We start from the raw sequence: 26,750 nt of genomic DNA on the forward strand, positions 1-26,750 counted from the left end.
GACAACATAATAGTATATATTAAACAATATATATATTTTTATGAAAAAAAAAGAAGTTTTTCTTGTGAATTAAAAAAACATTCTTGGTGAAAAACATTTTTCTTGTGTGCATGCTCACGATAGAAATAACATGACAGTATACATCTAATACAAAAGTAAAGAGTCAGAGCTGAACGCCGGCTTTTTTCCTTCATGCACATTTTTTTTTGGAGCTCCATTTTCTAAGTTCTAAAATATGTTTGTGTCACAGAATGAATTCATTTTTATGTCATGATACTTTTTCTTTTCATGTTTCGAGATGAGTGGGGTGAAAAAAACAACGACAATAATAAGTTTGACTGTTCTTTGTGAAAAAAAAAATCTTTCTTGTGAAACATTTTTCTTTCAGAAAACGAAAATATTTTTCTTCTCTGTGAAAGAAACACAACTTGTTTATTTCTTGGTGAAAAACAGAAACAGCTTCTCCTCCCAGTGAACAAGACAGTGGAGAGGATATCCTGAGGGTTCTGGACTCGTCTGGACCAATCAAACACACCTGGACCGACTTCCTGTGGCACCATGAGGTAGAGGGCAGTAGGTCTACAGGAGACTAATGAAGAGTAGCGATTAACTAAAGAGCAGAAAGTGAGTGAACCTGGAAAACAAGTCGCCAAACACAGCGTGAGGGTCAGCAGCCAACATGACTCGGTCACACTGGAGGAGCGAGCAGATACAGACCGGTGACGACAGGACAGATACAGCTGGACTCCAACAGAACATGGAGGAAGTTCTGGACAGAACCGCATCTCTGGAGCAAAGAGCAGAAACGCAGGAGACCAGATGGACCAGCGTCTCTGAAGCAGACCTGCGCTGACCTGAAGCAGTAAGTAGCTTGTTTCTTAAAGTGGGTGTGGGGGACATTTAATTAATCTAAATGTACTTAGTGTTGAACCTAATGCAGTTCATTCATTCATTCATACAACAAAACGTGACAGAAAATGTTGCATCTAAAGTGAATCCTAAACCTTCACATGAATGAAATCACACGACACACATCAATGAGCTGGAGGGTTATAACAACATGGCTTAATAAGCCAGATAACAGACACATGTTGTGTTAAAACGTGCACACACACCTCAGATATCAGCTCACCAATCAGTAACGCTGCTGAGTCAAAGTCCTCGAGTTACTCTTTACAGCATCAAATTCATGGAGGGTTTAAAGGTTGCGTCTGTCAACATGCAACTTTAAAACAAAGCTGCAGCGTTTTCTTGGTGACACTCGGCGTGATGATGGACAGAGTGCTGCTGTTGTTTGGACTTGTGGTTCTCACCACTTCACACGCAGTAAGTGTTCATTTACTCTCTGACCTGTTTTGTTTTTGTGCATGATGCTGATGTGGCCGTGATGAGTGTGATGACATATCCTGGTTATATTTTATCCAGATACCTGTTTCTCCTGTGGTATATGGTAGGTCGAACAATGATCTTTCCTAAAATAAGAAAGAGTTTTAAAAGGCTTTAAAAAGACTCTGAACAGCGTCTGTTCTTGTGTTGCAGAGGTGTATGAGAATGGTGAGGATGAGAATCCCATCCTGAACAAAGGTAAACTGCAACACTTCACCTGTGTGCTGCTCCACAATCTAGACACAGACACATTTTCCACTGGAGTAATGAGTGAAATGATGAGTTCAACAGTTTATTGCTGATTTGAATCCACCGTGTTCCTGTGCTGCAGGTTCAGATGACAACCTGATTGAAGGGGACATTTTGATTCCTGTGAGTTTTATTTTGGTGATGCATCGTTCATTTTATCCTCGATTGTTGTGTGATAAGTGATCACATGTCAGGCTGTTGGTCTTCTTGCACTTGAGTAACTACAGTTTAATAGGTACTTCAGATAACAAGAACAGTTTTATGGTGTGTGTTTTTATAAGTGCTGATTGTCTTTATGGCCACGATTCCTTTTTTAATTACCTCTTTTATTCTGCAGAAAGGGAAGAATGCCATGACCGACACAAGATACAGATGGAAATTTCCAATCCCTTACATTCTGGGAGATGATTTGGGTGAGTTCCTGTCACACTGAGACACTGTGAACACTCAGTGTCATCTGTGTGGCTCACAGTCATGTATTACAACTCCAGTCCAGTGAAATACTTTCTGAAAACTTACAGGATTTAGTAGCATTTAACCCCAGAGATGCTGCTTTAGGAACATGGTGGACTGAGTGAACGAAGCTCCCTCAGTAGATTAAATATTCATTCTACATTAACAAACACAAGAATTTGTAGTTTCAGGTGATTAAACACAAACGAACATATTTCTGCGAGTAGTCTGCCATAAATCCTACACACTGGACCTTCAAGGCTGTCCTGGAGTTATTTCCATCCAGCTGGATGAACAGATTCTCCGTCCTCTGTTGTGACTGTGTCTTTCACTCCTCAGATCTGAATGCGAAGGGCTGCGTCCACCAGGCTTTTGAGATGTACCGTCTGAAGTCTTGCATTGACTTCAAGCCTTACGAGGGAGAAAAGACGTACATCAAGTTTGAAAAGAGAGGAGGGTATGTCAGTTCACTTCACTGCTGCTGCAGAGTAGATACCAGTTTACACTTACAACATGTTGGTAAATCCAAATGACCTTTTGACTCTTCGTCTATTGAAATCAGCTTTGATAAAAATTCAAGTTCCCCAAAATGAAAATGGCAGAAGAGACGACAGAGCAAACATCCTAAACCCTATTTTGACAGTTGTTGCTGCTTGTCATAGGTGTTTCTCCTCGGTTGGTGACCAACAGACCGGCCAGATTCTGTCTTTGGGTTCCGGCTGTGACCACAAGGCTGTGATTGAACACGAGCTGCTCCACGCTCTGGGATTTTACCACGAACAGTCCCGCACAGACAGGGATGACTACGTTGACATCTGGCTGGATCAGGTTTTACCAGGTGAGTCCACAGCAGCACACAGAGATGTTCGTGTGTTCCCTCTGCAGCATTTAGCCATCTATATAACACGCCCAGCGTATTACCAGCAGAACGGACTGCCCTCATTAAAATACATTGGAAATCCAAGTTAGATGTTTTAAACTCATAAATAATAACCTACAGTATGTAGTAACGACTGACTGACCGTGAATCTCCTGCAGGACTGGAGCATAACTTCAACAAATACAACGATGACTACATCACTGATCAGAACACGGCCTACGACTACGAGTCCGTCATGCATTACAGGCCCTTCTCCTTCAATAAGAACGAATCCATCCCCACGATCACCACCAAGATCCCAGAGTTCTACAACATCATCGGCCAGTACCTCGACTTCAGTGAGCTGGACACCCTCAGGCTCAACCGAATGTACAACTGCTGTACGTATATGTTGCAAGAGTAGATTTCCTTTGTTGTTGTATGTGCTCGTAGACGAAGACGTTTAAATGACTGTCCTCCCCCTGCAGCTGGTCCTCTCACCCTGCTGGACCAGTGCGCCTTTGAGAAAGCCAGCATCTGCGGGATGATCCAGGCCGCCACCGATGATGCTGACTGGGTCCATACCGAGAGCAGCGTGGGTGCAGAGGATCACACACTCCTGGGAAGATGCAGAGGTCAGAGTTGAATTATGTCTTTTGAAATCACATAATCATTGATTATGATCTCAGCTTTACAGCCCGACTGAAATCAACACAATCTTGAATGTTGTTAAAGACAGGAAGTCTTATTTTGTCTCTCTTTCTAGATGCTGGGTTCTTCATGCACTTCAATACCAAGACTGGGAAGCCTCAGGAGTCGGCGCTGCTGGAGTCCAGAACCCTCTACCCCAAGAGGAAGACGCAGTGTCTGCAGTTCTTCTACAAGATGACTGGCAGCACCAGGGACAGGCTGGTGATCTGGGTCAAGATGGATGACGGCACGGGCACCATTCGCAAAATGGAGAAAATACACACCTTCTATGGTATTCATTTACCTGACTCATATTTCACAGCAGTTTCCTCGAGCTTCACGTCAGACACATTTCCTCCTGCCAATAATCATTTGAATATTTGTAGCTGTCAGTAAAATTATATTCAAATTTAGTTATTTTTAGACGTCAGAAAACAGAGTTACACCTGCTGACCGTCTGCACAGTCAGGGTGAAGTTTGCTTCTTTTCAGTGTTCGGTGTTTGACACCATCTGTCTGTGTGATCAATATAACATAGCTGGCAGGTGGTTGGCTGATCTTTGTTTGAGGACTGGAAGCAGCTGGTGTTCCTGCAGCAACCACACGTTCAGCTTCAGTGTGTCTTTCCTTACTGTCCCCTGATTCCAGGCTTTTTGCCAAGCTAAACTAATCTAATGTCGAGTTCCATCATGAGTTAAGTTGTGTATATTTCTTGAGAGCACCAGTGATCTCCTGGAGTTTCCTCACGACCTTTCCTGTCCAGGACTCAGGCTAGCTTTCTTTCTTTATGCTACTATAAGCTAACTAATTGCCTGTTGGCTCTGGATTCATTCACTGAGAGTGGTGTGGATCATTTCATCTCTTGGCATCATATTGCCTCACACAGTTAGATAATGTCATCTTGTCCCGTTCTTTGTTACCTAGCGGATGCTGACCACACATGGAAGATCGCCCACGTCCCGATGGAGGTCGGGGTGAAATTCCGGTACTCTTTCCAAGCCGTGCGTGGCGATCCTTCTGCATCCACCGGCGGCATCTTCATCGACGACATCAGCCTGACTGAGACCCGCTGCCCCAACGCAGTGTGGAGGATCCAGAACTTCTCCAAGATCATGGAAACAGCTGACATCAACTCAGTTATTGACAGCCCTCGTTTCTACAGCCCTGAAGGCTACGCTTACGGAGTCCGTGTCATACCTCGGACCAGTTACACTGACTACACCGGGGAGTACACCGGGCTGTACTTCCACCTGGCCAGTGGGGAAAACGATGTGGTGATGCAGTGGCCAGCCGTGAACAGACAGGCCACGCTGGTGGTGATGGACCAAGACCCGGACATTAAGCTGCGGATGTCCACCGCTCGCAGCCTTACGACTAATCTGATGACGAGTAAGTGGATCGAATACAAGAGTCAGGTGCTTTAAAGACATCATGCATATAAATTAGAATGACACTATAATAAATATAACATTGTTTGCTTGCAGGATCGTGTTGTCAAAACTTTTATAGACAAACTATATTCCACTGGACACTGAAACTTTGTTATTGATTCCTTTATTGTAATTGATTTTCAAAGCATGAGGTAATGACATAAATGATCAACACTGATAGATTTTAAACTTGCATCAACATTTTTCACCCACAAAAACATCTCAGATGGAGAGTACAGATCTTATAATCACTTCTCAGCTTCAGTATCTCAAAACATTTCCTGCAGACGAGTTCCATGAGGAAGTTTTAAAGGATTAATTTGAATTGCTGTTCCACGACTGGTTCAAACTAAACTAAAGGGATTGTTTTATATTCCTAGATTTCTTTTTCTTTTTCAGTTATGACTAGATAGTTAATAAAAGTATGTTTTATGGCAATCATTCTCTGCAAGGCAGTCTGACAGCAATCATATCACATCCATACTACACTTGTTAAAATAATCTTCTACACTAACTGGTGTCGTATCGGTTCAGTACCCAAAGTTACAAAGTTATTAGAAGTTACCATTGAAGGGAATTTCTGTTTTAGTTGAGACATTTTAACCCAAAACCACAAATGTCAACCAAACGTGATCTTCCTCAAGGGAAAAGTCAAGAAGGTTCATGAACAAAACTTCATGACAACGTCCAAGAGCTGTTGTGATATTTCAGCCTGAGTCACTGCAACCCTAAAACCAGTCGGCCATTAAACATGCAGCTTCCTCTGCTGCTCACAGCATCAGTCACAGGATCACTCCTCATGTGTGTCTCTTTGTCCTCCAGCACCAGACGGACAGCAGTTCTGGGACAATCCGTCCAAGGTGGGGACGTACGACGCTTCCTGTGATTGCTACAGAGGTTCATCGAGGGGCTGGAGGAACTTTGTGAAGCACTTTGACCTCAGGCGGCGTAATTACCTGAAGAACGATGACCTCATCATCTTTGTTGACTTTGAGGGTCAGTGGTGTTCGAAATCTGACCCCGATACTTTCACACAGCCAGACAGTCACAGATAAACGTTTGTTTCTCTACAGATATCACATCACTGATCAAAACAGAAGTTCCCATTCAGCCAGCGGAGTGAAGTCACCGCAGGTACGACGCTGGAAACGCTTCTCTTATTTACAGTTAAATCATGCTTGTGTTCTTATTTCATGTTTTTCTTTTCTTTATTAAAATGAAGCAGATGCACCGTGTGGAGCTGAAGACAGAAGACGACTGCTGGGACACAATTACACACACACATGATTTAAAAGATGCAAAGTTATATTTGGTTTATAATTTATAAGTATGAGTTGGAATATGTGCGTACAAATAATGCTGAATAGCCAGTTTTTCTTCTCACTGAACTGTCTTAATAAAATATATTTGATTACGAGCATCCTGTGGTGTTTCTTTCATGTGTGTCGCGCCTCCCGAGCGATACAGCCAATGAAATAAAGACGTGTAAACATCAAGTTTTAACTGATTGACAGGAAGTAACATCTAGTTTTTGTCTGTTGTATAATGCAATAAAACAATATCATGCAGCAATAATCAACATGCGTTAGATAAGATGCTTTAACCTGGAGTATTACTCTGAAAGGCCAAACGAACACACTGAGATCAGTTTATTAATTACCCAGCCTGTGCAAACGTGTCATCGACCAGCAAACAGGACGGCAGTAAAGACACTGGACATCAAGTATAGACAGAAAATGATGTGGATGAGACTGTCGCACTCGTACAAGTTTCAAGTCCTCACAATTAAAATAAAATAACATCGATTTCATCAACATGAAACATCCGAGTAGAAAGGAAAAGTTTCACCTACAAGTCTGATATTCCACAACGTCTTTCTGCAGCGTCACAGGATCGTCTTTCTTCTTTCTTAAACACAAACACACGAAGGCTCCTGACAGCAGCGTCCAGATCCCGAACCGATCCGAGAAGACGATATTTAAACTCTGTTCACAGCAGGAATCACGTCTGAGGTGGGCGCACGAGCTCGACTGCACACTGAGGAGGTGAATATCGTCTCATCTGATCAGTTTAGCATCTCTGAGCTGCTGTCACGACTGCAGCTTCCATGTCAACTGAAAAATGGATGGACTAGTTAGTCACTGGCGACTGGTTGGTGTCGGGCAAAACAAAATAACCTACAACAGTCCAGAAATTGTCAGACAGGAGCATAATGTCAGTTTAACACAGTGAAATAAGTGTAACAGTCCTGCAGTCAGGTCCAGTTATCAGGTGACAGGAAATACTGGCCTCAGGGTTGATCTTTGTCTTTTTTAACTCAGTCCTCTCTGAACTTCAGTTTACTGCTCCTTTAATATCAACTAATAAATCAGCTGCATTGACATTTAATACATACAGATGAGTGATTATTAGATGGAGTCTGCGTCGTCTAGCACCTTATCAGGTATTAATGACACGACGGATTAAAGTGTCACTACTTTCTGCAGTTTGATTGTGATTGATTTGATCTTCATTCTGCTGCCAAAGCACGAACCTTGAAGGCATCATCGCTGTAATAAATGACTGATTGACTCGATAAGAGCCAGTTTTCTTCAACCATGCAACAACAAAAACCATAAACAACAGAACTGCCTGTTTATATTGTGCCGAAGATAATTTCATATCAATCTGTAGCTGATAATGTCGCCTCTGTACAGGGTCGACAGTTTGACTGCGGTCATCACCTGTGCACCTGACGAGGTGTCAGTGGGCTCAGAGGACACGTGTGAAGTGTCTGTAAGTCATTTAACACCACGATCCTGGTCAAAGTTCCCCTCCGGCTGCTGCCTTTATGGGAATGTTTATACTGGAAGCACAGAGACACGTTGGTGTCGGGGAACAACATGGGCTCCGGAGACCGTCTGAGGACGATTGCTGCACTGATTGGAGTCTTTGTGGTGTTGAAGGTAGCAGGATGGTTTATTAACATTTAATAAGATTGAGACTGATGCTTCAGTGGAAGGTTTAAATCAAGATGTATTTATCTTTTGTCTGCTAGGTTCAAGCTGTTCCGACACGTTCCGGTTGGTTCATGTTAACTTTTCTATCTGAATGCATATAAAACAACCTGTTCGTTACTTTCTCACACTAATTATAAATGTGTCTTCCAGATGATAATGCAGATGCTGGTGAGCTGAGGGAAGACATACTTGATATTAATAAAGGTAACATTTTTAAGCCCTTTCTACTGTTTAAATATGCACCATGACTGATATATTATATGTTGTATATTCATGTGTCTTTCACTTCTAAAGGGTTGAACCACCTGTTTGAGGGCGACATCGCCGGGAACGTAAGTAGACAGATTTTTCTGTTGATATCATTTGCCAAGATCTTAAAAAAGCCTTTTCTTCACATGTTCAATGTTCCTGCAGCCCAGCAGAAATGCAATCGTCGATGAAAAAAGAAGATGGAAGTTTCCCATCCCCTACATCTTAACTGACTCTTTAGGTACGCTGTGCACAGAAGAATACGCTTCTACCAGCAGATCGTTTGATGAAATGGCTAAAACCTTAATTTCCGTTATTCCAGATCTGAATGCTAAAGGTGTGATCCTGCAGGCTTTTGAGGAGTACCGTCTGAGATCCTGCGTGGACTTCAAGCCGTACGAGGGAGAGTCCAGCTTCATCTCCTTTGCCAAGCTGTCCGGGTGAGCTGCAGCCTGACACGCTGTTTCAGAAATCATCTCGTCCGTTGCACAACTTTATGGGCCGTGCTGTCAAGTCATCAAACTCAAAGCGCTCAGAACCTCAGATTGAGAAATGCTGATGTAATGAAGTAATGAAGTGCTTTTTAAAGCTCAGTGACAGCAGCTCAGGTCCTGTGATTTGAATTTTCCCCCTCGTTTTAGATGCTGGTCTTATGTCGGCGATGATAAAGTGGGACAGAATTTGTCCATCGGTGCCGGGTGCGACACTAAGGCCGTTGTGCAGCACGAGCTCCTCCACGCTCTGGGCTTCTACCACGAACAGTCCCGCTCTGATAGAGACGACTATGTCAAGATCTGGTGGGACCAGATTGAGGAAGGTGAGTTACCAGTTTTCCCTCCAGTCACATTCATACTCAACCTGTTACACGTTCATTGAAATGATTGTCGACACAGACGATTTCAGCACAAGGTCAAATCAGAAGCTGTTCTGGACCAAAACGTTATCCTGCAGATGTTACGGTGCATGTTTTGCTCACACTGCAGCTTACTGTCCAGGTTCAACATTCATCCTGACCGTGAAAACTAAAGACGGTCAAACTAAAAGGTCCATTCAGTGGCTGCCTGTCATGGACCTCAGCAGACGTGACTGTCCTGACTTGTTCTAATCAATAACGAGCTCTTTCAGATCAATGCTGAGCTCCTTAGACTTCGAAGGTTAAGAGGCTGTGCTACAAATACTTATAATGAATTACTGAACCAAACTCACATGAATGTTCTTTACGCGTGTAAACTGGGCGTCTATCAATCGACTGTCGACACGACGATCTTCTCTCTCCTCACAGGGAAGGAGCACAATTTCAACAAGTACGAGGACGACTTGATCACCGACATGAACACGCCGTACGACTACGAGTCCGTCATGCACTACAGACCGCTGTCCTTCAACAAGAACGCGAGCATCCCAACGATCACCACCACCATCCCGTACTTTAATGAGGTCATCGGCCAGCGGCTGGACTTCAGTCCTGTGGATATCACCAGGCTCAACCGCATGTATGACTGTGGTGAGTGCCTCCTTTTTACACCGTCCAACCTGATATATCCCTCAGGAGTTCATTGTCACAGATTTTCCCAGTGAACTCCTGCTCCTCTCTGTGGTGCTTTGAGCTTCGTTTGTTGACTCTCGATGAATCTCTTCTTCCAGCCAACACACACACTCTGCTGGACCAGTGCTCCTTTGAGCTGATCAACATCTGTGGAATGATCCAGAACGAGGATGACAACGCAGACTGGGTCCAGACGCTGAGCAGTCCATCTGACCCAGACCAAACCCTGGCAGGGCTCTGCAAAGGTCCTGACAGGATTCATTCATTTATTATGTGTTCATTTACCTCAACCACAAGTGCTGTAACAGATCATAATTTATGAAGACTCATATTTTATTGGATCTTTTCTCACTGAATGTACTGTAAAACCAAAAGACTGAATATTTGCATCAAAAAAACATTAATTTTGCACAGCTAACCAGCGTCTACAGTCTAATATAATACAATAATGATAAAGTTAACCATAAGTTTTGCAATATCAAATCCTACATTGGCAAAAATATTGTTTTTTGAGGGTAACATTTTAAGGGTTGAGTTTAGAAATTAGTTGTTGCAGTTTGTTCAAAGACAAACAGAATATAACGTGAGGACGTTACCAGACGCTCCACTCTGAGCGATACATCCTTCAGTTTCTGTTTTACTGCACCGTTAAAAATGCCTCTAAACATTTTAACAAAACAACCCAGAAAACAAAAAACTGTGAGCACTCATGGCCACTTCTCTTTTCAGACTCTGGCTACTTCATGAAGTTCGACACATCCTCCGGTGCAGCTGGAAGCAGCGCCTTGCTGGAGTCACGCATCCTTTATCCCAAGAGAGACGAGCAGTGCCTGCAGTTCTTCTACAAGATGACCGGACCAGCTGGAGACAAACTGGTGATATGGATCAGGACCGATGACGGGACGGGGGTCGTACGCAGTGTCAGGAAGATCCACACCATTATCGGTATTTAGCGTCATCATTTATATGCCAGCATAGAAAACTATAACCTCTGAAACTGTCTGTTAATGATGACAAACAAACAAACAGATCTCAGCCTCAGAATCACCTGCGCTCCATCTTTCAGGTGATGGAGATGACGAATGGAAAATAGCCCACGTGACTCTCAAGGTGACGAAGAAGTTCCGCTATTTTTTCCAAGGCATCAGAGGATCGTCGAGCTCCTCGGGGGCCATCTTGATCGACGACATCAGTCTCTCTGAGACCGAATGCCCAAATGCTGTCTGGCAAATCCACAACTTCACCAACGTTCTCGCCACCACGCCTGCTGGCACTCCCATTAAGAGTCAGTGCTTCTACAACTCGGAGGGATACTCGTTCGGTATCAGTGTTTACCCCAATGGGAGAGACAGCGACTACCCAGACTACGTTGGCATGGCCATGCACCTCTGCAGCGGGGAGAATGATGCAGTGATGGAGTGGCCAGCCGCTAACAGGCAGGTGACCATCGTCGCCATGGACCAGAACCCCGACATAAAACTGAGGATGTCTAACACAAGAAGCTTCACCACAGGTGGGCCCAGGTCACTGGAAAAAAGAGAGTTCACTATAGCCGCAGTTAGTTTAGCTTTTAGTCGATCCATGCAGGTTGTTCTGGTTTTATTAGCTCATGTTCTCTGCTTTACTTCCATCGGTGACCTCTGGTGTGTGTTCTGTCTGCTGTTTCCCCCCTCAGACAATCACAGCCGCTGGAACAAACCCACAGCTTCTTCGGGAGCGGTGTTCGACCCGAGCTGCCAGTGTTACCGCGGCCCAGACTTTGGCTGGAGCACGTTTATGTCTCACAGGCATCTGCACATCAAGCACTTCCTCAAGCACCTGCACCTCATCATCACAGCTCACCTGAAGGGTGAGGGTTGGAAAAATCAGCTCGTCTACCTGGACGGTTCTCATGTCACAATATCCTGACACACACACAGTGTTTCACACGGCAGCTTGTTCTGTTAGCAACAGTCAACATTAATAATTTCTTTTACATTTTATCGTTGAGGGTCAAAGGACCAAGATGTCGTTCACTGTACAGACTGTGAAGCTGCGGAGACGATGTGACTGTGATAATGTGCTGAACAAATGAAACTGACTAGACTTTAATCTAAACCTGTTTTGTTTTTTTAGATCTGACCCCCCTGATCAAGATTGAGATCAATATCCATCCACACGCAGCGAATAACGACCTTCCCGATGAGAAGCCCATCAGCGAGGTGGAAACGAGGCAGGAGGCTCCAAAACACAGAGAAGCTCGTTCCATCAACCCCTGTCAGCCCAACCCTTGTTTGAATGGAGGGGTGTGTGTGGAGAGCGAGGGGAAAGCCTCATGCAGGTGTGTGTTCGCAGGGGAGAGGATTCACATCATTTAATGTACGATGCAGTACAGAGCAAGAATCAAGAGTCCGTTAGCTTAGCTTAGCATAAAGACTTGAAGCGGAGGGGAACAGCTAGCCTGATTCTCTCCAGGGTTAAAAAATATGCCTCCCAGCACATTTAAAGACGAGTAATTAACACAACTGCTCATCTTTACTTTGTCCACTGGTGACATGAGTTACTCGCTCTGTCAGTGTGGTAAAGTGTTGGTCTGTCATCAGAACCTCTTGAACCCGCCTCCAGCATGTACATCAGTGTGGACCACACAGTTTAAATCAATTATGCTCCAGGTAACTTCATTATTAAGTAAAATTCTGTCCCTTGCTTTACAGGTGTGCATCGACTCAGACCACCTACTACACTGGTAAAATGTGCGAGGACCTGAACATGGACAGAGGCATTCTGGGAGCTCTGATTGGCGGCGCAGCAGGGACCGTAGTTCTAACTCTGGCCATCTTCACCGTCATCAGGAGAGCTCAGTGAAACACGATCAAGAGGATCAACGAGCCAATGGTGCCGATACCAGAGAGAGAACGATCTGTTCTCTCTGGGCCTCGCTCCACAGACAAGACTCCTCAAACCTGGACGTCCTCCACAAAACTACAAATTCATATAAAAATAAATGCTTTAATTATAAAGAAGAGTAAAACAACACTCCAGTCTGCACCAGGAGCTAAAACTGACCGCAAACAACCACAGTGAAAATAGAGGGAGGACATGTTTGTTTTTTTGTTCTAATATCATAAATAAAATCATCATGTTTAGTTTGATAAATTAATTCTGTTGTGAAAAATGTATTTTTCAATCCTGCAGTGTATTAAAAAAAAAGAATCCATATTTCTTGTTATTGTTCTCATTTTTATTGCTAATACATATTCAAATTTGAATAGTGGTTAGACACACACAGTCTACAGGTTATTATATCATATAAATGTATATGTAAACAAAATGATTGGACCGAGTGAAGAGTGAAGAAAATGTTACATCAACCATATTTACATGCGACTATGTGGGGTGAAGTTGTTTATCTGTGAAATATTTACCAGTTAATGTCACAATTTGATTCAAGTTGATTGAAAATGTCTTTTGTAGCACTGATGCTGTTATGAGACTTGCATCTGTACAAAGATCAACAGATAATTAGTGGTTTTTATTTTGGGCAGCAAGCCGCCAGTGTGGCCGTCCTCCTCGCAGCTCGGTCCGCAGATTCACACAGAAGGCAGTAAATTGGAGGTCTGTTGTGATCCGCCAGTCTGACGCCTCGGAGGGAACACTAAATCAGAGTAAATCCATGTCGAGGTGCCGGCTTCTGCCTGAGGTGGGCGGAGGTGTCGATGACCTGAACTGTTGTGCGTTAACTGGACAGGAGATGCAGCGTCTCCTCCGTCTCTGTAGCTGTCTTCACTGTCCGCTCGTTGTTGTAGCAGCGAGCTACTAACGGATGCTACTTTCAAATTAAAAGCCCCCCGCTCAGAGCCCAGTTCTACACTCCAATAGGGTGCAATGTAAAGCTTTTATTTTGAAGACAAATGACCTGCTTCCTGTTCACACCGAACTTCATGCTTCACGTCACATGTTTACACCGACCCCAGTGGAGGCCAAGTGGCGGCTTTTTGGAAAAGAAGGAAATGTTACACCTGCGTTTTAGAAAGACAAGGCGGCACATTGCAGCCTTTACCTCGCAGCTAATGTGCCTTTTCTGTCTTAAAGGGGCTGTTGGCTCTTCTGTAAAAAGACACCTTAACTTCATCCTGGTGGGAGTCCAAATAACATTCACTTAAAATAAAGATTCCATAGTTCAACAAATAAACTAATAAATATCACCCGTCAGTGATTCATAAAGAAGTAACAGAAGATTTGAATTCAGTGTGTTACACTTTGGTTTCTCAGATATTGTGGATATGTTTTTAAATTTAGAGTCAAAATAGTAACATCTCTATCATCTAACACAACGCTAACTCTAACAAGTGTTCGCTCCATGTCTCACGTCTCGTCTTCACAGCCTGAAAAGTAAAAACGAACAAAGTATTCAGAACATTTATAAACGTATTAACATGTTAAAAGACGACAATTAATGACAAGAGTCTCACCTCTGTCTTCATTTTTCCTTCGTGTAGGTGGTTGAAGTCAAGTTTTTCAAGCTCTCACTTTTTCCTCTGCTGGATTTTGCCTGCGGGTCGTAAACAAACAGAGTTACGGTTTGTGCATCGTTGTGCGGTGTATTCCTCGACAGACCTCGCTGGTAAACCTACCATGATGAGCTTCAACAGTTCCTCCCGCACCTGTTCATTATAACAAAGATTGCTTTATTATTATCATCATCATGTCACAGGAAGAATTCTGTCAGTCGAGACAATGACTAACCTACCTTCACCTCTGCAATACACCCTGTTATCAAAATGAGAAGGCCCTGCAAGACAAGAGTTGGAACAGATTTCAGGATTCTTTTCTTGATGTGCGTCACATATCTGAGCATTTCTCTTCTGTTAGCTTTTTGTGTGATGACATTTTGTTCCAGTGCAGGAAGTTATCTGACATTCACACAGGGCGATATAACCCAGAGTAACGCTGCGGAGGTCGGGGTCATGGTTGGTGTCAAACGTGCCTTCGACCTCGATGGGCCAAGTTCACTTTAAGTAGAAATAAGAAGTTTATCTGATAATGTTGTGTTGGTGTATTTCTATTCTCAGCCAGCTTGGAATATATTATCTGACTGCTCACTTGTTATTTTTCACAAAGGACAACATGGTTTGTGTTAAAACAGACTCATAACACAGGAGGCAGGATTAAGGAGCAGAAATGGAGCTCTAACAACTAAAGCTGAGGATAAACCAAACTCCAAGAGGTGCAAAATGCCTAAATGCAAAGTAGCAAACAATAAACATGAAGTACAAACCCAGAGTAAAGTTCAAACCAGTAATCATGCAAGAAAAAAAGAAATATAAAGGGAGACACCGAACATAACGGACAAAGAGGAGCACACAGACTTCAGACACTAACGAGGGGATGAGCTGCAGCCGGACTGAGGAGAGGAGAGAAAACAAAGGGAGGAACTGAAAATCACCACACGACACACGAGGGCACAATTTCAAAATAAAACAGGAAATAATAACAAAAACCAGGATCCTGAGAGTCGTAAAGCTGTGACATTGCAAACGTGATTGTGAATCAGCAATACAACTGCACCATTGCATTGTGGGTATCAAAGTCGGTTGGGGTTGTGGATTTGAGTATCTGGCTCGAGGCAGATTGGGGTTGGACGACTGAGCTCGCTTCTTTCTAACTTCTCACCTCTTAATACTGTCCATTTTTCAAACATTTGTAAATTACCTGGAAGGAGTTGAGGATGGTGAAGCTGTAGAGAGCAACTTGATACATGGGCTCGGTTTTATCAATAATGAGCAGAGCGAAGCCAATAACCCATGTCACTCCAAAGACGGGCGTCAGGAAAACCACCACTTTAAGGATGCTTTTGGCTGTTTCCTTGTCATCTGCTTTGCTGCCGTCAGGGACAGATGACTTTGTCAGAGTCAGAATGACGACCACCATGGAAAAGAGATTGGTCAGGATAACGGTTCCCACTGGTAGGATGAAAGCGTGCATGGAGCCCCTCAAGAGGCTGTCGTATTGCAGCCAGCATGTGTCTGGATCAAAGTACTCTGTATTGGTATATTTGCAGTACACATAGCTCGATCCCACGATGAGGATTGGGCAAACGTAGCCTACGATGCTGGAGAGGAACATAAAGACTCTTTTCCTCAGTGGGCTGAAGACAAAGATGAGCTGGTGGACGAGCATGACGCTCATGCACAGCATCCAGCTGAACATGGCTAAGTAAAACAGGTGTTTGCCTACAGTGAAAACTAGGCACATGGTGCTGCTGAGACTCGTTGGCTCAGTGGAAGCCAAGAAACAGCAGTCGGCGAGCAAGAGGAAGAGGGCGATGTTCACCAGCGCCGTGTGACGGAAATGTGACAGGTTGCTCTTGACCACAGCCGACCACACTAGAGACTCAATGATGAGGAAGATCAGCAGGGAGCAGACTGACACACCCAGGCCCACGTTAGTGATCATATCTAAGACATAAGTCGAGACGTCACTCTTGGCAAAAAGGACAGCGAATGAAGTCAGGTGGGTGCACTCGCAGACTGTGTCGTTTCCATCTTTCGAGACTTTGCATCCTTCTGTTGACCACTTTTCATTTTTGGTGTCCCAGAAGACACAGGAGGGTACAGTGCGACTGCGCTGCTCCTTGGGGAAGACCAGTCTGATAAATGTCAAATTAGTTTTGTTCTCTTGTGTGACTGAGATCAACAGGCTGGAAGGTTTACTGGGGCTGAAGTTGTTTTTTAACTTATCCGTCAGATTTTTCACAGCAACAGCTTTCAGTTGTCCGCCGGTCATGTTAAGGTTCACGTCGATGCCAAACACGGTCACATTACAGTCACTACTCAAACAGAATCTGAGGTCTAACTTTTCTTCTTCGAATCCTCTGTCCCCTCTGCTTTGGTTGAACCTGATGTTCTTCACCAGATCCTCCACAGACTGAAGGTAGTTTGATGACATGTTCTCAACAACAGACTTGTTGACACTGTTCCAGGTATTGTTCAACATGTTGCTCGCTGCCTCAGTGAAATCCTGAAACAGAAGAGTAAAGAAAAAAGAAGGCACATTTCATCTATTTCAAAATTAACAGAACTGAGTGAGTCATCTGAGACATAAACCTCACATCTCCATCACCACACAACTGTTTCTGTGGGTGTAACAGATCCTTATTTGTCTTGACTGGGTCGGTAATTTATCTATTTGTAACGTGAACAAAATTCTGCATTTTGGACACTTGGGAAACCATTTTCATGTCAACTGAACAAAAAGACCCTGAGGTTACAAACACTAAGAGCCTATGTTGGAACTTTTGTTTTTCAAACTGCTGTTTCTGAGGTCGAGCAATAATTAATTAACATGTAAAGTGAAACTCTCGCCAGAATGCAACCTGGGCTTTTTTTTGTTAATGTACCTGAGTCAAACATTTGTTTAAAAGCATAATTACGATGAAAGAGGAACTTTTAAGATTTACCTCTTTCATCGTAATCGTGCTTTTACACAAAGTTTTGACTCATATACATCCACAGAAAAAAAAAGCTCAGGTTGCATTTTGGCGAGAGTTTCACTTTAAGTTCAAAACTCCACATCTGTCACAGTAAAGTAAATTATAATAAACAGGGTCTTACAGGAAGGACATCGTCCTGCAAGACAACATTTTCTGATGCAGACGCCATCACATTCAGAACCCTGATGGATGCGGACACGTCGGCCATCGTTTCTCCTTCACCAGATTCCTGCAGAGAGCTGTTCTTGAGTCCTTGGAAGATATCCATCGCCACCTCCTGGGTCGCCCCGAGTCCCTTCAGGAAGTTCTGGACACAAAGAAAACATTATCTGCATGTAAACAGTGGACGAAAGCACACTGATCACAACCACTAGATACAAATACAAGATTAAACACCACATGTAATATTCTACCCAAACACGTCGGAAAGGTTCTTTACTGCCAGGGTTAGTGTTAGCTTAATTAATACATTTTCTAATCTGTTGTTTAATCTTAAATACGGCCAGATGTGTCCCTGGATTTTCACTGTGGGCTGTTTTCACAGTTTCTGATGACTCGGGAGGCAGAGAACAGACTCAGAGGACAGAGGGTGTGTGAACATCGCCTGGTGCCGTCAAAGTCGTTAAAGTAAGCCCAGTTATTAATAACATTAAGTCTTTTAATTAAACCGTATGAGCTTTGTAATTAACATCAGTATAGCTAGCTGGCTAGCTTGGCACCGAATGGTAACTCTGTCATATTTTCTCAGAGCTGTGAGGCGACAGTGAAGAGACAGAAGGAGGCAAAATGTGACCGAGAACTTTATAAAGTCAAGTTAGAGTGACTTTGCAGAGCGACTCTTTTGTCAATGTTTACGGTCACTTTTGACAAAAAAGTCAGATGGAACTCATTAATTCCTCCTGATCCAGGGAAACCAGGCCAAAAGCTGTAACTCAACACTCACATCTGCTGCATTAACAACTTTGTTCAGCTCTTCGTTGACGCAGGAGTTGTACACGTCCTCCCAGGCCGTTTCACCACATGTGCGTGAGGTGTAGCCGACCCGGCCCTGCGGACAGGTTCTGTTAATCACCGTGTCTTTGGACGGGGTTTTCGGCCAAATAGATCCATCTGCCTCCACCTCAGGGCAAAAATCAGCCCCCTCTTGTAGACAAAATACAGGGAATCATCAGTGAATGCATGAGACAAGGAAAATACATGTATTTATAAACAAAGGCACATATTATATAAATGTATTATGCCGTGAACAGTTAAAGTGAATGAAAGAAGCTGCAACTGACAAGAGTCACTTACTATAAATAACTGGGACGTTCACGCTTGCTTTTTTTTCTTGTTCCTTCGTGTTAATAAAGGTGACATTAATAACTTGTGCGTCTCTGGTTTCCACACAGTCGATCTGACCCTTGAACTCATAGATCAGATAATCTCCATCAGCTGTAAAGAAAAAAGAAGGTGTAGTACAGGGGTCAGGTTTGTGAACTTGAACATTTAAACGTTTAAACATTTAAATGTATACGTTGCAGCTAAAAGACAGAAGTAACGAGGACAGATGGAAGTGAGAGACACTGTCGGTTGTTCTTACATGTGTAAGTTGAGATCCCCTTATCTTTGCCCGTGTAGCTCCACAAAACCTGAAAGCTCTCAGAGGTGTTTGAGATGGTGGCAGTGGCGCAAACTGGCAAAGAAACAGGATAATGACCCTGATTGTCCTTCGAAGAACAGTCTACAGTCAGAGGTTTGATCGTCATGGTGATCACATCAGGGAGCAGTGCCACTCTCAAACTGGTCTTTGCTTTGTGTGTGAGCGAGCCGCGAGTGAATCCACACACGTATGTACCTGCAGGGAACACGTAGGTACGTTCAGTCTTCAGCTGCATCTGGTGGTCTTGGTGGAAGAAGAACTAAACTCCTTTGCTTAAAACTACTTTAGTACCAATATACGATCTGGACGTGCCTTTAACGATGGGTTGTGTTTCATACGCTCGTCACAAACTGTCTCATGTAAAACGTAAATGTAACGATAGCTGTAATTAAATGCAGCGGGAAGAAAAGTGGACAACAAAGTGGAGTCCAGTAGCATCGAATGAAATAAACCTAATTCTACTACAACCAACAGTAACTAATCAATTCACAGCAGGGAACTGACAATTAAAAGATATTCCAATCTCTTCTCCCAGAGACGTGTAGCAGCAAAATTAAAATGACGGTCAGAACCCAAAACTTACACTCCCTGGAGAACAAGCGCACAGCTGTGGAAACCACAATCACAGCAGAAATATAAGTAGACGTGTCATTTTTCGTTTATGTCAATTAAATTAATTAGAATTTACACAAGTCAAAACAAAGAAGGAGGATATTTTGTAAATATGATTTAATCTCCGTTTGACTTTTTGAACCTACCTGACCAGATTTCTGTCACTTTTTTGAGTGTAACTGTAATGCAGGACTTGTATTTCTCAGCCGTGCATTTGCTGCTCAGAGCTACAACGCTGCCAGTGTTGAGCTGAAAGTGCTGCCTGGAGTTGCTCATGTTCCAGACGGCGCTGTCCGTCTCCTCCTCAAAACTGCAAGTCAGATTTTGAGAGGACTCATAGCACACTGTTGTCTCGGGGGACTTTATGGTGACCATTCCTGTGTGAAGAAGGAAATACATTTGGTTTGGTTGAGAGGAAAAGTCTTTCAGTGCCTGTTCAGTATCCCTGTGGACGTCATGGTGCATTCTCAAGCTGTGGATATTCGTGGTCGCCAGAGGATGAATCATATTTATTGTTATCCCACAGCTCCTCCAGTATACAGATGCACCGTCCACAACTGCCCTCAAGTGGTTCAGGCCAGAGATCTCTGTAATAATCAGTTATCTGCCTCATGCGATGCTGTTTTGTTTTGTCCTCCATGTCGCTTCATGTCTCGCAGCAGCATCACGCCTGCCTGATGTTGTTACGCTGCTCAGATTGTGTTTATTTCATTATTTTCCCTGATTTTTGTGCGTCTGCTGCAGCTGAGTGGACAACATGTTTTGTAATTTGTCTATGTGAATATTTCTGACTTGATCCCAGGTCTGCCCCGGGTGTTTTATTTTGAAAACTGAATGGTTGCACTTTGCCGCTCCGCTGTTGAAACCGCAGTATCGTGATAATGTTGCATCATCAGGCTGCAGACTAACTTCCCTTTTTTTCATTTAGGTGCACTCACATATAATTTAGCTGCACCCACTTTCTTTGTTTCTGTCCGTCGGTCTTCTTGTTATTCATGATATTTGAGATAAACACTGATTGATGAATGACTTTAGGAAAAACAGGGTCACAGTGCAGAAGAAGACATTGAGATCAAGCACTACAACTATTAAGAAGGCCTCATGATCTTAGTGACTGACATAAAGATGAATTGGAAACGACAGTAAACTTTTATACCGACCTGAAGTGTCGACCAGAAGTTTTCCAGTGAGTTTTGTCTCCACTTCAGTCACTATTTCTTGAAGTCGAGAAGTGTTTAATCTGACGCTGACTGCTGACTCAAACTCAACAACTGTGTTTCCTTCCCTTTGAGGTTTGGAAAGGATCAATGAAAGACGATTGGTTAGTGACACAGACGGTAAATGTGATTAAAGCAATATAAGACTTGCAGGTGGAGGTGGAGAGCTGTCTAACCTTAACCTCCTGATCACTGTTGGAACGTATATTTTCAACTTATTTCAAATGTACTTGTTTGAGGGATAATTAGTGATAAATGTGACAATAATAATGATCAAAATAATACATTTCTGTTATAGTACTGAAGCCTTGAGGGGCCCTCAAGTGTTTGTTTTTGTAACAACCACCACTTATAAAAAAACAGAAATGACAGATGAAATTGATAAATTAATACCTCTGTGCGGTTACATTCAGCCCCTCAAAGCCGTTCAGTTGTCCGAGGAGAGATACAAGCTTTGAAGAGAAAGAGAATTAAATCATTTACACTCTTTTTATAACATCTTTCAGAATTTATACATTTGTGGCGAGCGTGATATTTACCATATTTTGTTTTGAAGAGTCCCAGGTGACTCCTGTAATTGTTCCATTGATATCAACTGTGTTGATTGCAAACGTTACTATTAGTTTCAGTTCTGATAGCAACAAACATATACAGTTGATGTAGTGTAAGTCCAAATGGAGAGAAAAATGAAGCAGGCAAACACAAACTAACAGCGGTATCGTCTGCAGGAACATTTTCAGGTGAGAGACACTTATTTCATTCAAAGGAGAAGACGGGTACAAATACAAACACTGTCGTGCATCAGTGCTTTCACCTTTGGTTTTAGCAACACACAGCGGTGTGATCAGGGACACGTTCCTGCTGCAAATTGTTTCACGGCAACAGCTGAAAGAGTAGCACACTTCGTTGCTCCAAATGTATCCGGCCGAGCAGTTGCAAGTGGTTTCATCTCCAACAATTAGGCACTCTAGAGGGACAAGCACAAACTTGTTTCAAACGGTAAAGGGGAGTTTCTACACAGAGAGAAAATAACAAGATCCTTATATTAACAAGAAACACACGTCTAGTTCAAGGAAAAGCCTGAAACTCTGAAATCTTGAGTAGGAGACGGGAGTTTAGAGTTTCTGGCAAGAATTAATTTCCAAACTCAAGTCTGCATATTTATCTGATTCTGATAATCTGGGGCAACAGCAGTGACAGACTTAATTTAAGATAAGAGAGACTTTGTTTGAAGAGCAAGACTTACGTTTCTGTTTACAAAAGATCTTTGGATTTTGCCAAAAAAAAAGTCTCTCGATAGGAGGCGTTACATTAATGTTGTCAGACACTTAGAATAACAAACGTATCCTGTCAGTGGAGGAGATCATGATGGTCAGTGACACTGGGAGAGAGTGAGTGGTTTGATCGTTCTTAATATACAACTACCCAACAAAATGAGCAATCAACCCCACAAATACCACGCTGAGTTTCTCACAGGACGGAGTCACCAAACAAGAAACGTACGACACCTGCAATCAGTTGAGGTTCTGAGACGGTCACTTTGTTATTGTTCACTGTGATGTCACTCGTCCCATTCAAAGCCGTCAGGATAGTCTGAGCCTCCAGTGTGACGTTACTCTCCACCATCAGCTCGGCAATGAAGACCTCTGCAGCATTAGATATCGTTTTAATGTGTTATCATTTACAATGGTTGGTGCATGACAGTATTTCATTTCTGGATCACAACATGTCATGGTTAAAAATATAAACTAGTAAGAGTTGCAAACTAGGAATGATTCTCAAAAATGAAAAAGGCAACACACCGAGTAGGAATGAAAATGAACTGGTATAACAAAATTTATCTGCATGGCTTTGCAAAATATTTAGTTTTGAAAGATTAGCAGGCTTCTTTCTGTTCTGTAGCTTTAGCTAACCGCTAACCTGCATGCAGGACTTTCTGTTTACTTCCCCCAGCATTGGTTTGGAGAAGCTCCTAAAGCTTGTTAGCTTGGTTGCTATTTGAATAATGAGTTCTGAGTTCATTTATAAGGTGTAATTATACCATTAACTCCTGTCTCAAAACTGTCTGCAAACCAATGTTACTCCAACAGAGGAGTTTACATAAAAGTGGAAACCGAAATTGAACTCATTGCAAGATTTTTGTGCCACCACATGAGCAGATCCATGGTTCAATATGAGTGAATGGAAATGCAAATATTGCCATTTCGAATACTAGTGAGGGAAGACCTGTAATACTGTTACAGGTCCAGCCTCCGTCTTTTTAAAGGCGTCTCCAACATGAACATGAACACAAACAACTCACCTGTTGCAAGGACCTGCGATAGCAAGAAAGGGCGAACAGCAGAATTAGTTTTTTTTCTGTCACATATATAATTCAGTCTTACATAAAGATTTTGTTTTCCCATTTTTAGCAGATGAAATGATCATGAAAATACATAGCTGTAATTCTGTGAATAACAGTCTGAGAGGCTTCGTTACCTGATGGCAGATAAACACAGCCCCTACCAGGAAAATGATCGCCCTGGAGAACATTGTAACTCTGATGGAGGAAAACATGGAAGACAAACTATTGAAACAATTACGGAACAAGGAGACTGAAACAAAAAGCAAACGTCCAAACATACATGCACGTTTAAACACTCAGTTCTTTTAAACTCTTTCAAACATGTCAGGACTTGTCATGTTATATAATGTTCTCACACATGCAGACGATATCCTGCTCTCAAGGTCAAATCAGCAGCATTTAAAATTCACAGGATTCTTTTCTCTGTTTCCTTCATCAGAGTTTTACACTTTAACCTATCATACTTCATTTTGGCAACTTTATTTGCTCCCCTTGAGTGGAAATAGCAGCTTAGGAGCTACATTGACTGTTGTTCTGCTCACTACTGCACAACAGGCTGTGAACACAACACGGACGTATCACCTTACTGTAGTTACTGTGGTTAGCATGCTAGCATACAGTCGCCCATTAAAGATCCTGGAGATTTGCATCCAGCTGGACTCATTTTGTCTGGTTCAACATTCACTCAGCTTCTAGCTCCAAACCCTGAGGAAAAAATCTGCTGTGTTTCTGCAGCGACGTCTCGTGTGTCTGGTTCTTGTGTTTAGCCGTCAATCAGAAAACACACAAAGTACTTTTCACTTATAACGTGTGAATACGCACAAAAATCAAACACAGTTCAAATGAGCTAACGATATAACCTGCGAGCCGTTCCTCTCTGTCAGACAGCATTTCATTTAAAATAATCTCACTGTCACTGAGTTTTATTTGACTTGTGTGTTAGCTTTGCTAAAATCCACCAGTCTTTATTTGACTATGAGTCGGCCAGCGGTGCATCTGTGCAGGTGATAACACAACATGTTTATTCTTAAGCTTCCACCGCACTCTTATCAGCAGCTATCTGTTTTGCCTTCCAAAGTAAGGTACACCTGTACTTCAGCTTTTCAAACTTGTTTGCATCACTTTGAATTCGGACTATGAATAAACATAATTCGTTGGTACTTCTCATTTGTCCCAACATCGCTCTGTTCGCTGCTGCCCACATGACTGACGATATTTTCCCAGTATGGTCAGAAGCTGGTGGATGTGGTTATTTTCACGCCCGCCTCATTTTCTTGTGGATTTCGGACGTGGTTATCTTTTAGCTGGTGTTGGACTGTCAATACAAAACACTGGACTAACAGCACAGAGAGCAGCTTTAACCACCTGCACATGAAATATTTGCCCGTTATTGCACAAAAATGCAGACGTTCATAAACTCACATGGAGATTTGTGTCATTATTAATCACTTGCCTGCTGACATGAGCACATATACAGCTACCACACATACACACAAATTAATACAACAGCAGGAATATTAAAAACTCATGATGTTTCTGTTTGCAGTTTGTTTGAGATTGAAGGTGAGGGTCTTATTTAAAATTACACATCTTAAGCACAGTTTACATAAAAAAAACAAAAATATTGAGCTTCACAAACTTAAAAAAATGTTGAATAGTAGCATTCTGGTGTTTAAATCTGAAGAGAGTTTATCATCAAATACATTATGTATTATTATAACAGATACAGTAAATCTGCTCCTAGTCATTACGAGTGTTTCCATGGAAAGCTGTTTTTACACCCTGGAAATATGCGTTTTCACATTAAAGCCGGAGTAAATGGCCAGTTCTATTATTGTGATTCTTCTTCACAGCAAGTCACTAATCATGTAAGGAGAGAAATCTCGATGCAGTCGACCTCGATCTTATCACAAAATACCGCATCTGCTCTCAGTTTCCCGTTAACAGCGCTACACTTGGATCGAGTGGTCTGAATCTTTGGACTGAAGGACGAGAGTTTCTCCTGCACTGACAGGAACAGCTCTCAGACTCAAACGAGACAGTCAGTTCAGACTCAAGAGGATATATTGTAGAAAGAGTTACACCATCGAACATCAGCTCAGACAGAAACATTCTTACATTTGCTTTTAACGATGATATTTACACCTTCACATCCGAACAGTTCAGTGCTACGCAGTCAAATCCAGCCTCTGTCGTGATCTCATCTCTCTCACAATGATTAAAAAAAATAAAAGATTCATGGATAAAAAGCTCTTACCTCATATTTACTCGCCGCATCGTGAAGAAGAAAGTGTAACCCGTCAACTTTGGTGCAATTAGCATACAGACATCAGACTGTACTCCATATCTGTCAGCTACACATCAGGATGAGAGTCAGAGTCAGTGAGTGCTGCTGCCTGAGTGAGGCTGGGCAGGGTGTGTGTGTGTGTGTGTGTGTGGTGTGTGTGTGTGTGTGTGTGTGTGTGTGTGTGGAAGACAATTTGAATGGACAGCATGTCTCTATTTGGATGGAGTTGTTGTCATAAACACAGGGCCGCGGATATTTGTCTACCAAATCAAGCGTTCTCCTTCAGGAGGTCAGGCTGCAGCGGCCGTCCCCACAGAACCCTGCGCTTTAAAATCATTCTCATCTCATCATCTCATGGCACTTTCCAAACGGAACAGGTCCAAACCAAACTCATCATTTAATTTATTTATGGAGTATAATATAAAATTACAATATTCATCAATGTAACAACTTGGAGGTTGGTTATGTGGTTTTAATTTTTTAATTTGCTTTGAACAATGAAATAACATTGAAGGCCAGTTCCTTCTGTGTTACAAAGCTGCATTTATAATTCTGTTCCAGCTTGTTAAGCTGTTGATATGAGATTCAAAACCTGTGGATTCAAAGCAAAACACGTTAAAGTTCTTTTTTAGGCAAAAAATCTAAAGCGCTTCTTTTGTTTGGGGAACGAACGTGGCCATTAATCTCCTGTGAACTTCTTCTCTTTGCATCTTCTCATGGCTTCCCTGCTCATTTAAATGTCTCCACTTCAGTCACGGCACACATCAGCTCGTCAAGGTCAGGCAGGAGATTTAAACTGACTGAGTGCCTCTAACTCTGGAACAGGCTCGCCTCCTTCTGTGTGAACAGCAAACTAAGCCACTGAGTGATTCTTGTCCACGTTTTATGATCCGTTTAGGATAGGGTTAGGTGAGCAAACTAACACATGTTGGGTATTTGCATAGCAGCAGAAATGATGCAATGACCTTTGTAGACTTGCAGCTCTGTTACAGGCATGCAGGCCTCAACTGTCTTCTGTCTCTTTTCACTGTGAACTGTAACGTAACATAGACACACACCTGCTTAGCTTAGCTTAGCTTAGCATAACGACTGGAAACATGGGGGAAATAGCCATGGATCTGACCGAGAGCAACAACATGACTGAAGTGTTGGGTTAGGGTTGTCTGTCCTGTTGTATTTATTGTATTCTGAGGAAAACACACATTTCTCAATGTGTCTTTGTGTCAGTGAACTCCAGGCACGTCAAATGAATTCTGCTCAGTCAACATTATGTGGCCACATTACTGTTACTGCATTAGCAGGTGGAAATAATGACTG

The 26,750-nt window shown here is 42.7% G+C and overlaps 2 protein-coding genes across 3 annotated transcripts; one reads left to right on the forward strand and one right to left on the reverse strand.

Annotated features, from left to right (window-relative positions):
• The first annotated feature begins 1,184 nt into the window (after positions 1–1,184).
• LOC119013001 (meprin A subunit alpha-like) lies at positions 1,185–13,058 on the forward strand. The gene is made up of 27 exons (XM_037087289.1): positions 1,185–1,326; positions 1,426–1,450; positions 1,540–1,584; positions 1,718–1,758; positions 1,973–2,048; positions 2,428–2,545; positions 2,751–2,926; positions 3,127–3,348; positions 3,436–3,582; positions 3,714–3,929; positions 4,561–5,025; positions 5,889–6,062; positions 6,140–6,185; positions 7,837–8,011; positions 8,104–8,128; positions 8,216–8,269; positions 8,360–8,397; positions 8,480–8,555; positions 8,637–8,754; positions 8,956–9,131; positions 9,597–9,818; positions 9,959–10,105; positions 10,590–10,805; positions 10,927–11,373; positions 11,536–11,709; positions 11,976–12,180; positions 12,554–13,058. The coding sequence occupies exons 1-27, from the start codon at positions 1,270–1,272 to the stop codon at positions 12,702–12,704; spliced, it is 4,032 nt and encodes a 1,343-aa protein (XP_036943184.1). The 5' UTR covers positions 1,185–1,269; the 3' UTR covers positions 12,705–13,058.
• A 12-nt stretch (positions 13,059–13,070) lies between these two features.
• adgrf3b (adhesion G protein-coupled receptor F3b) lies at positions 13,071–25,847 on the reverse strand. Of its 2 annotated transcripts, XM_037086844.1 has the most exons (19): positions 25,698–25,847; positions 25,404–25,500; positions 23,281–23,341; positions 23,105–23,117; positions 22,311–22,448; positions 21,617–21,769; positions 21,342–21,397; positions 21,196–21,254; positions 20,746–20,870; positions 19,732–19,962; positions 18,914–19,168; positions 18,625–18,765; positions 18,275–18,474; positions 17,453–17,638; positions 15,552–16,859; positions 14,590–14,631; positions 14,474–14,503; positions 14,312–14,391; positions 13,071–14,224 (listed from the first exon to the last, which is right to left on the reverse strand). In XM_037086844.1, exons 2-18 carry the CDS (start codon positions 25,466–25,468, stop codon positions 14,320–14,322), a joined length of 3,135 nt encoding a protein of 1,044 aa, XP_036942739.1. In that variant the 5' UTR covers positions 25,469–25,500; positions 25,698–25,847; the 3' UTR covers positions 13,071–14,224; positions 14,312–14,319. The 2 variants fall into 2 exon arrangements, with proteins under 2 accessions (XP_036942739.1, XP_036942738.1); XM_037086843.1 differs by lacking the exon at positions 25,698–25,847 and having other exon boundaries at positions 25,404–25,537.
• Between the last annotated feature and the right edge of the window lie 903 nt (positions 25,848–26,750).

This window comes from Acanthopagrus latus, chromosome 22 (assembly GCF_904848185.1).
Source record: "Acanthopagrus latus isolate v.2019 chromosome 22, fAcaLat1.1, whole genome shotgun sequence".
Classification (NCBI taxonomy): Eukaryota; Metazoa; Chordata; class Actinopteri; order Spariformes; family Sparidae; genus Acanthopagrus; species Acanthopagrus latus.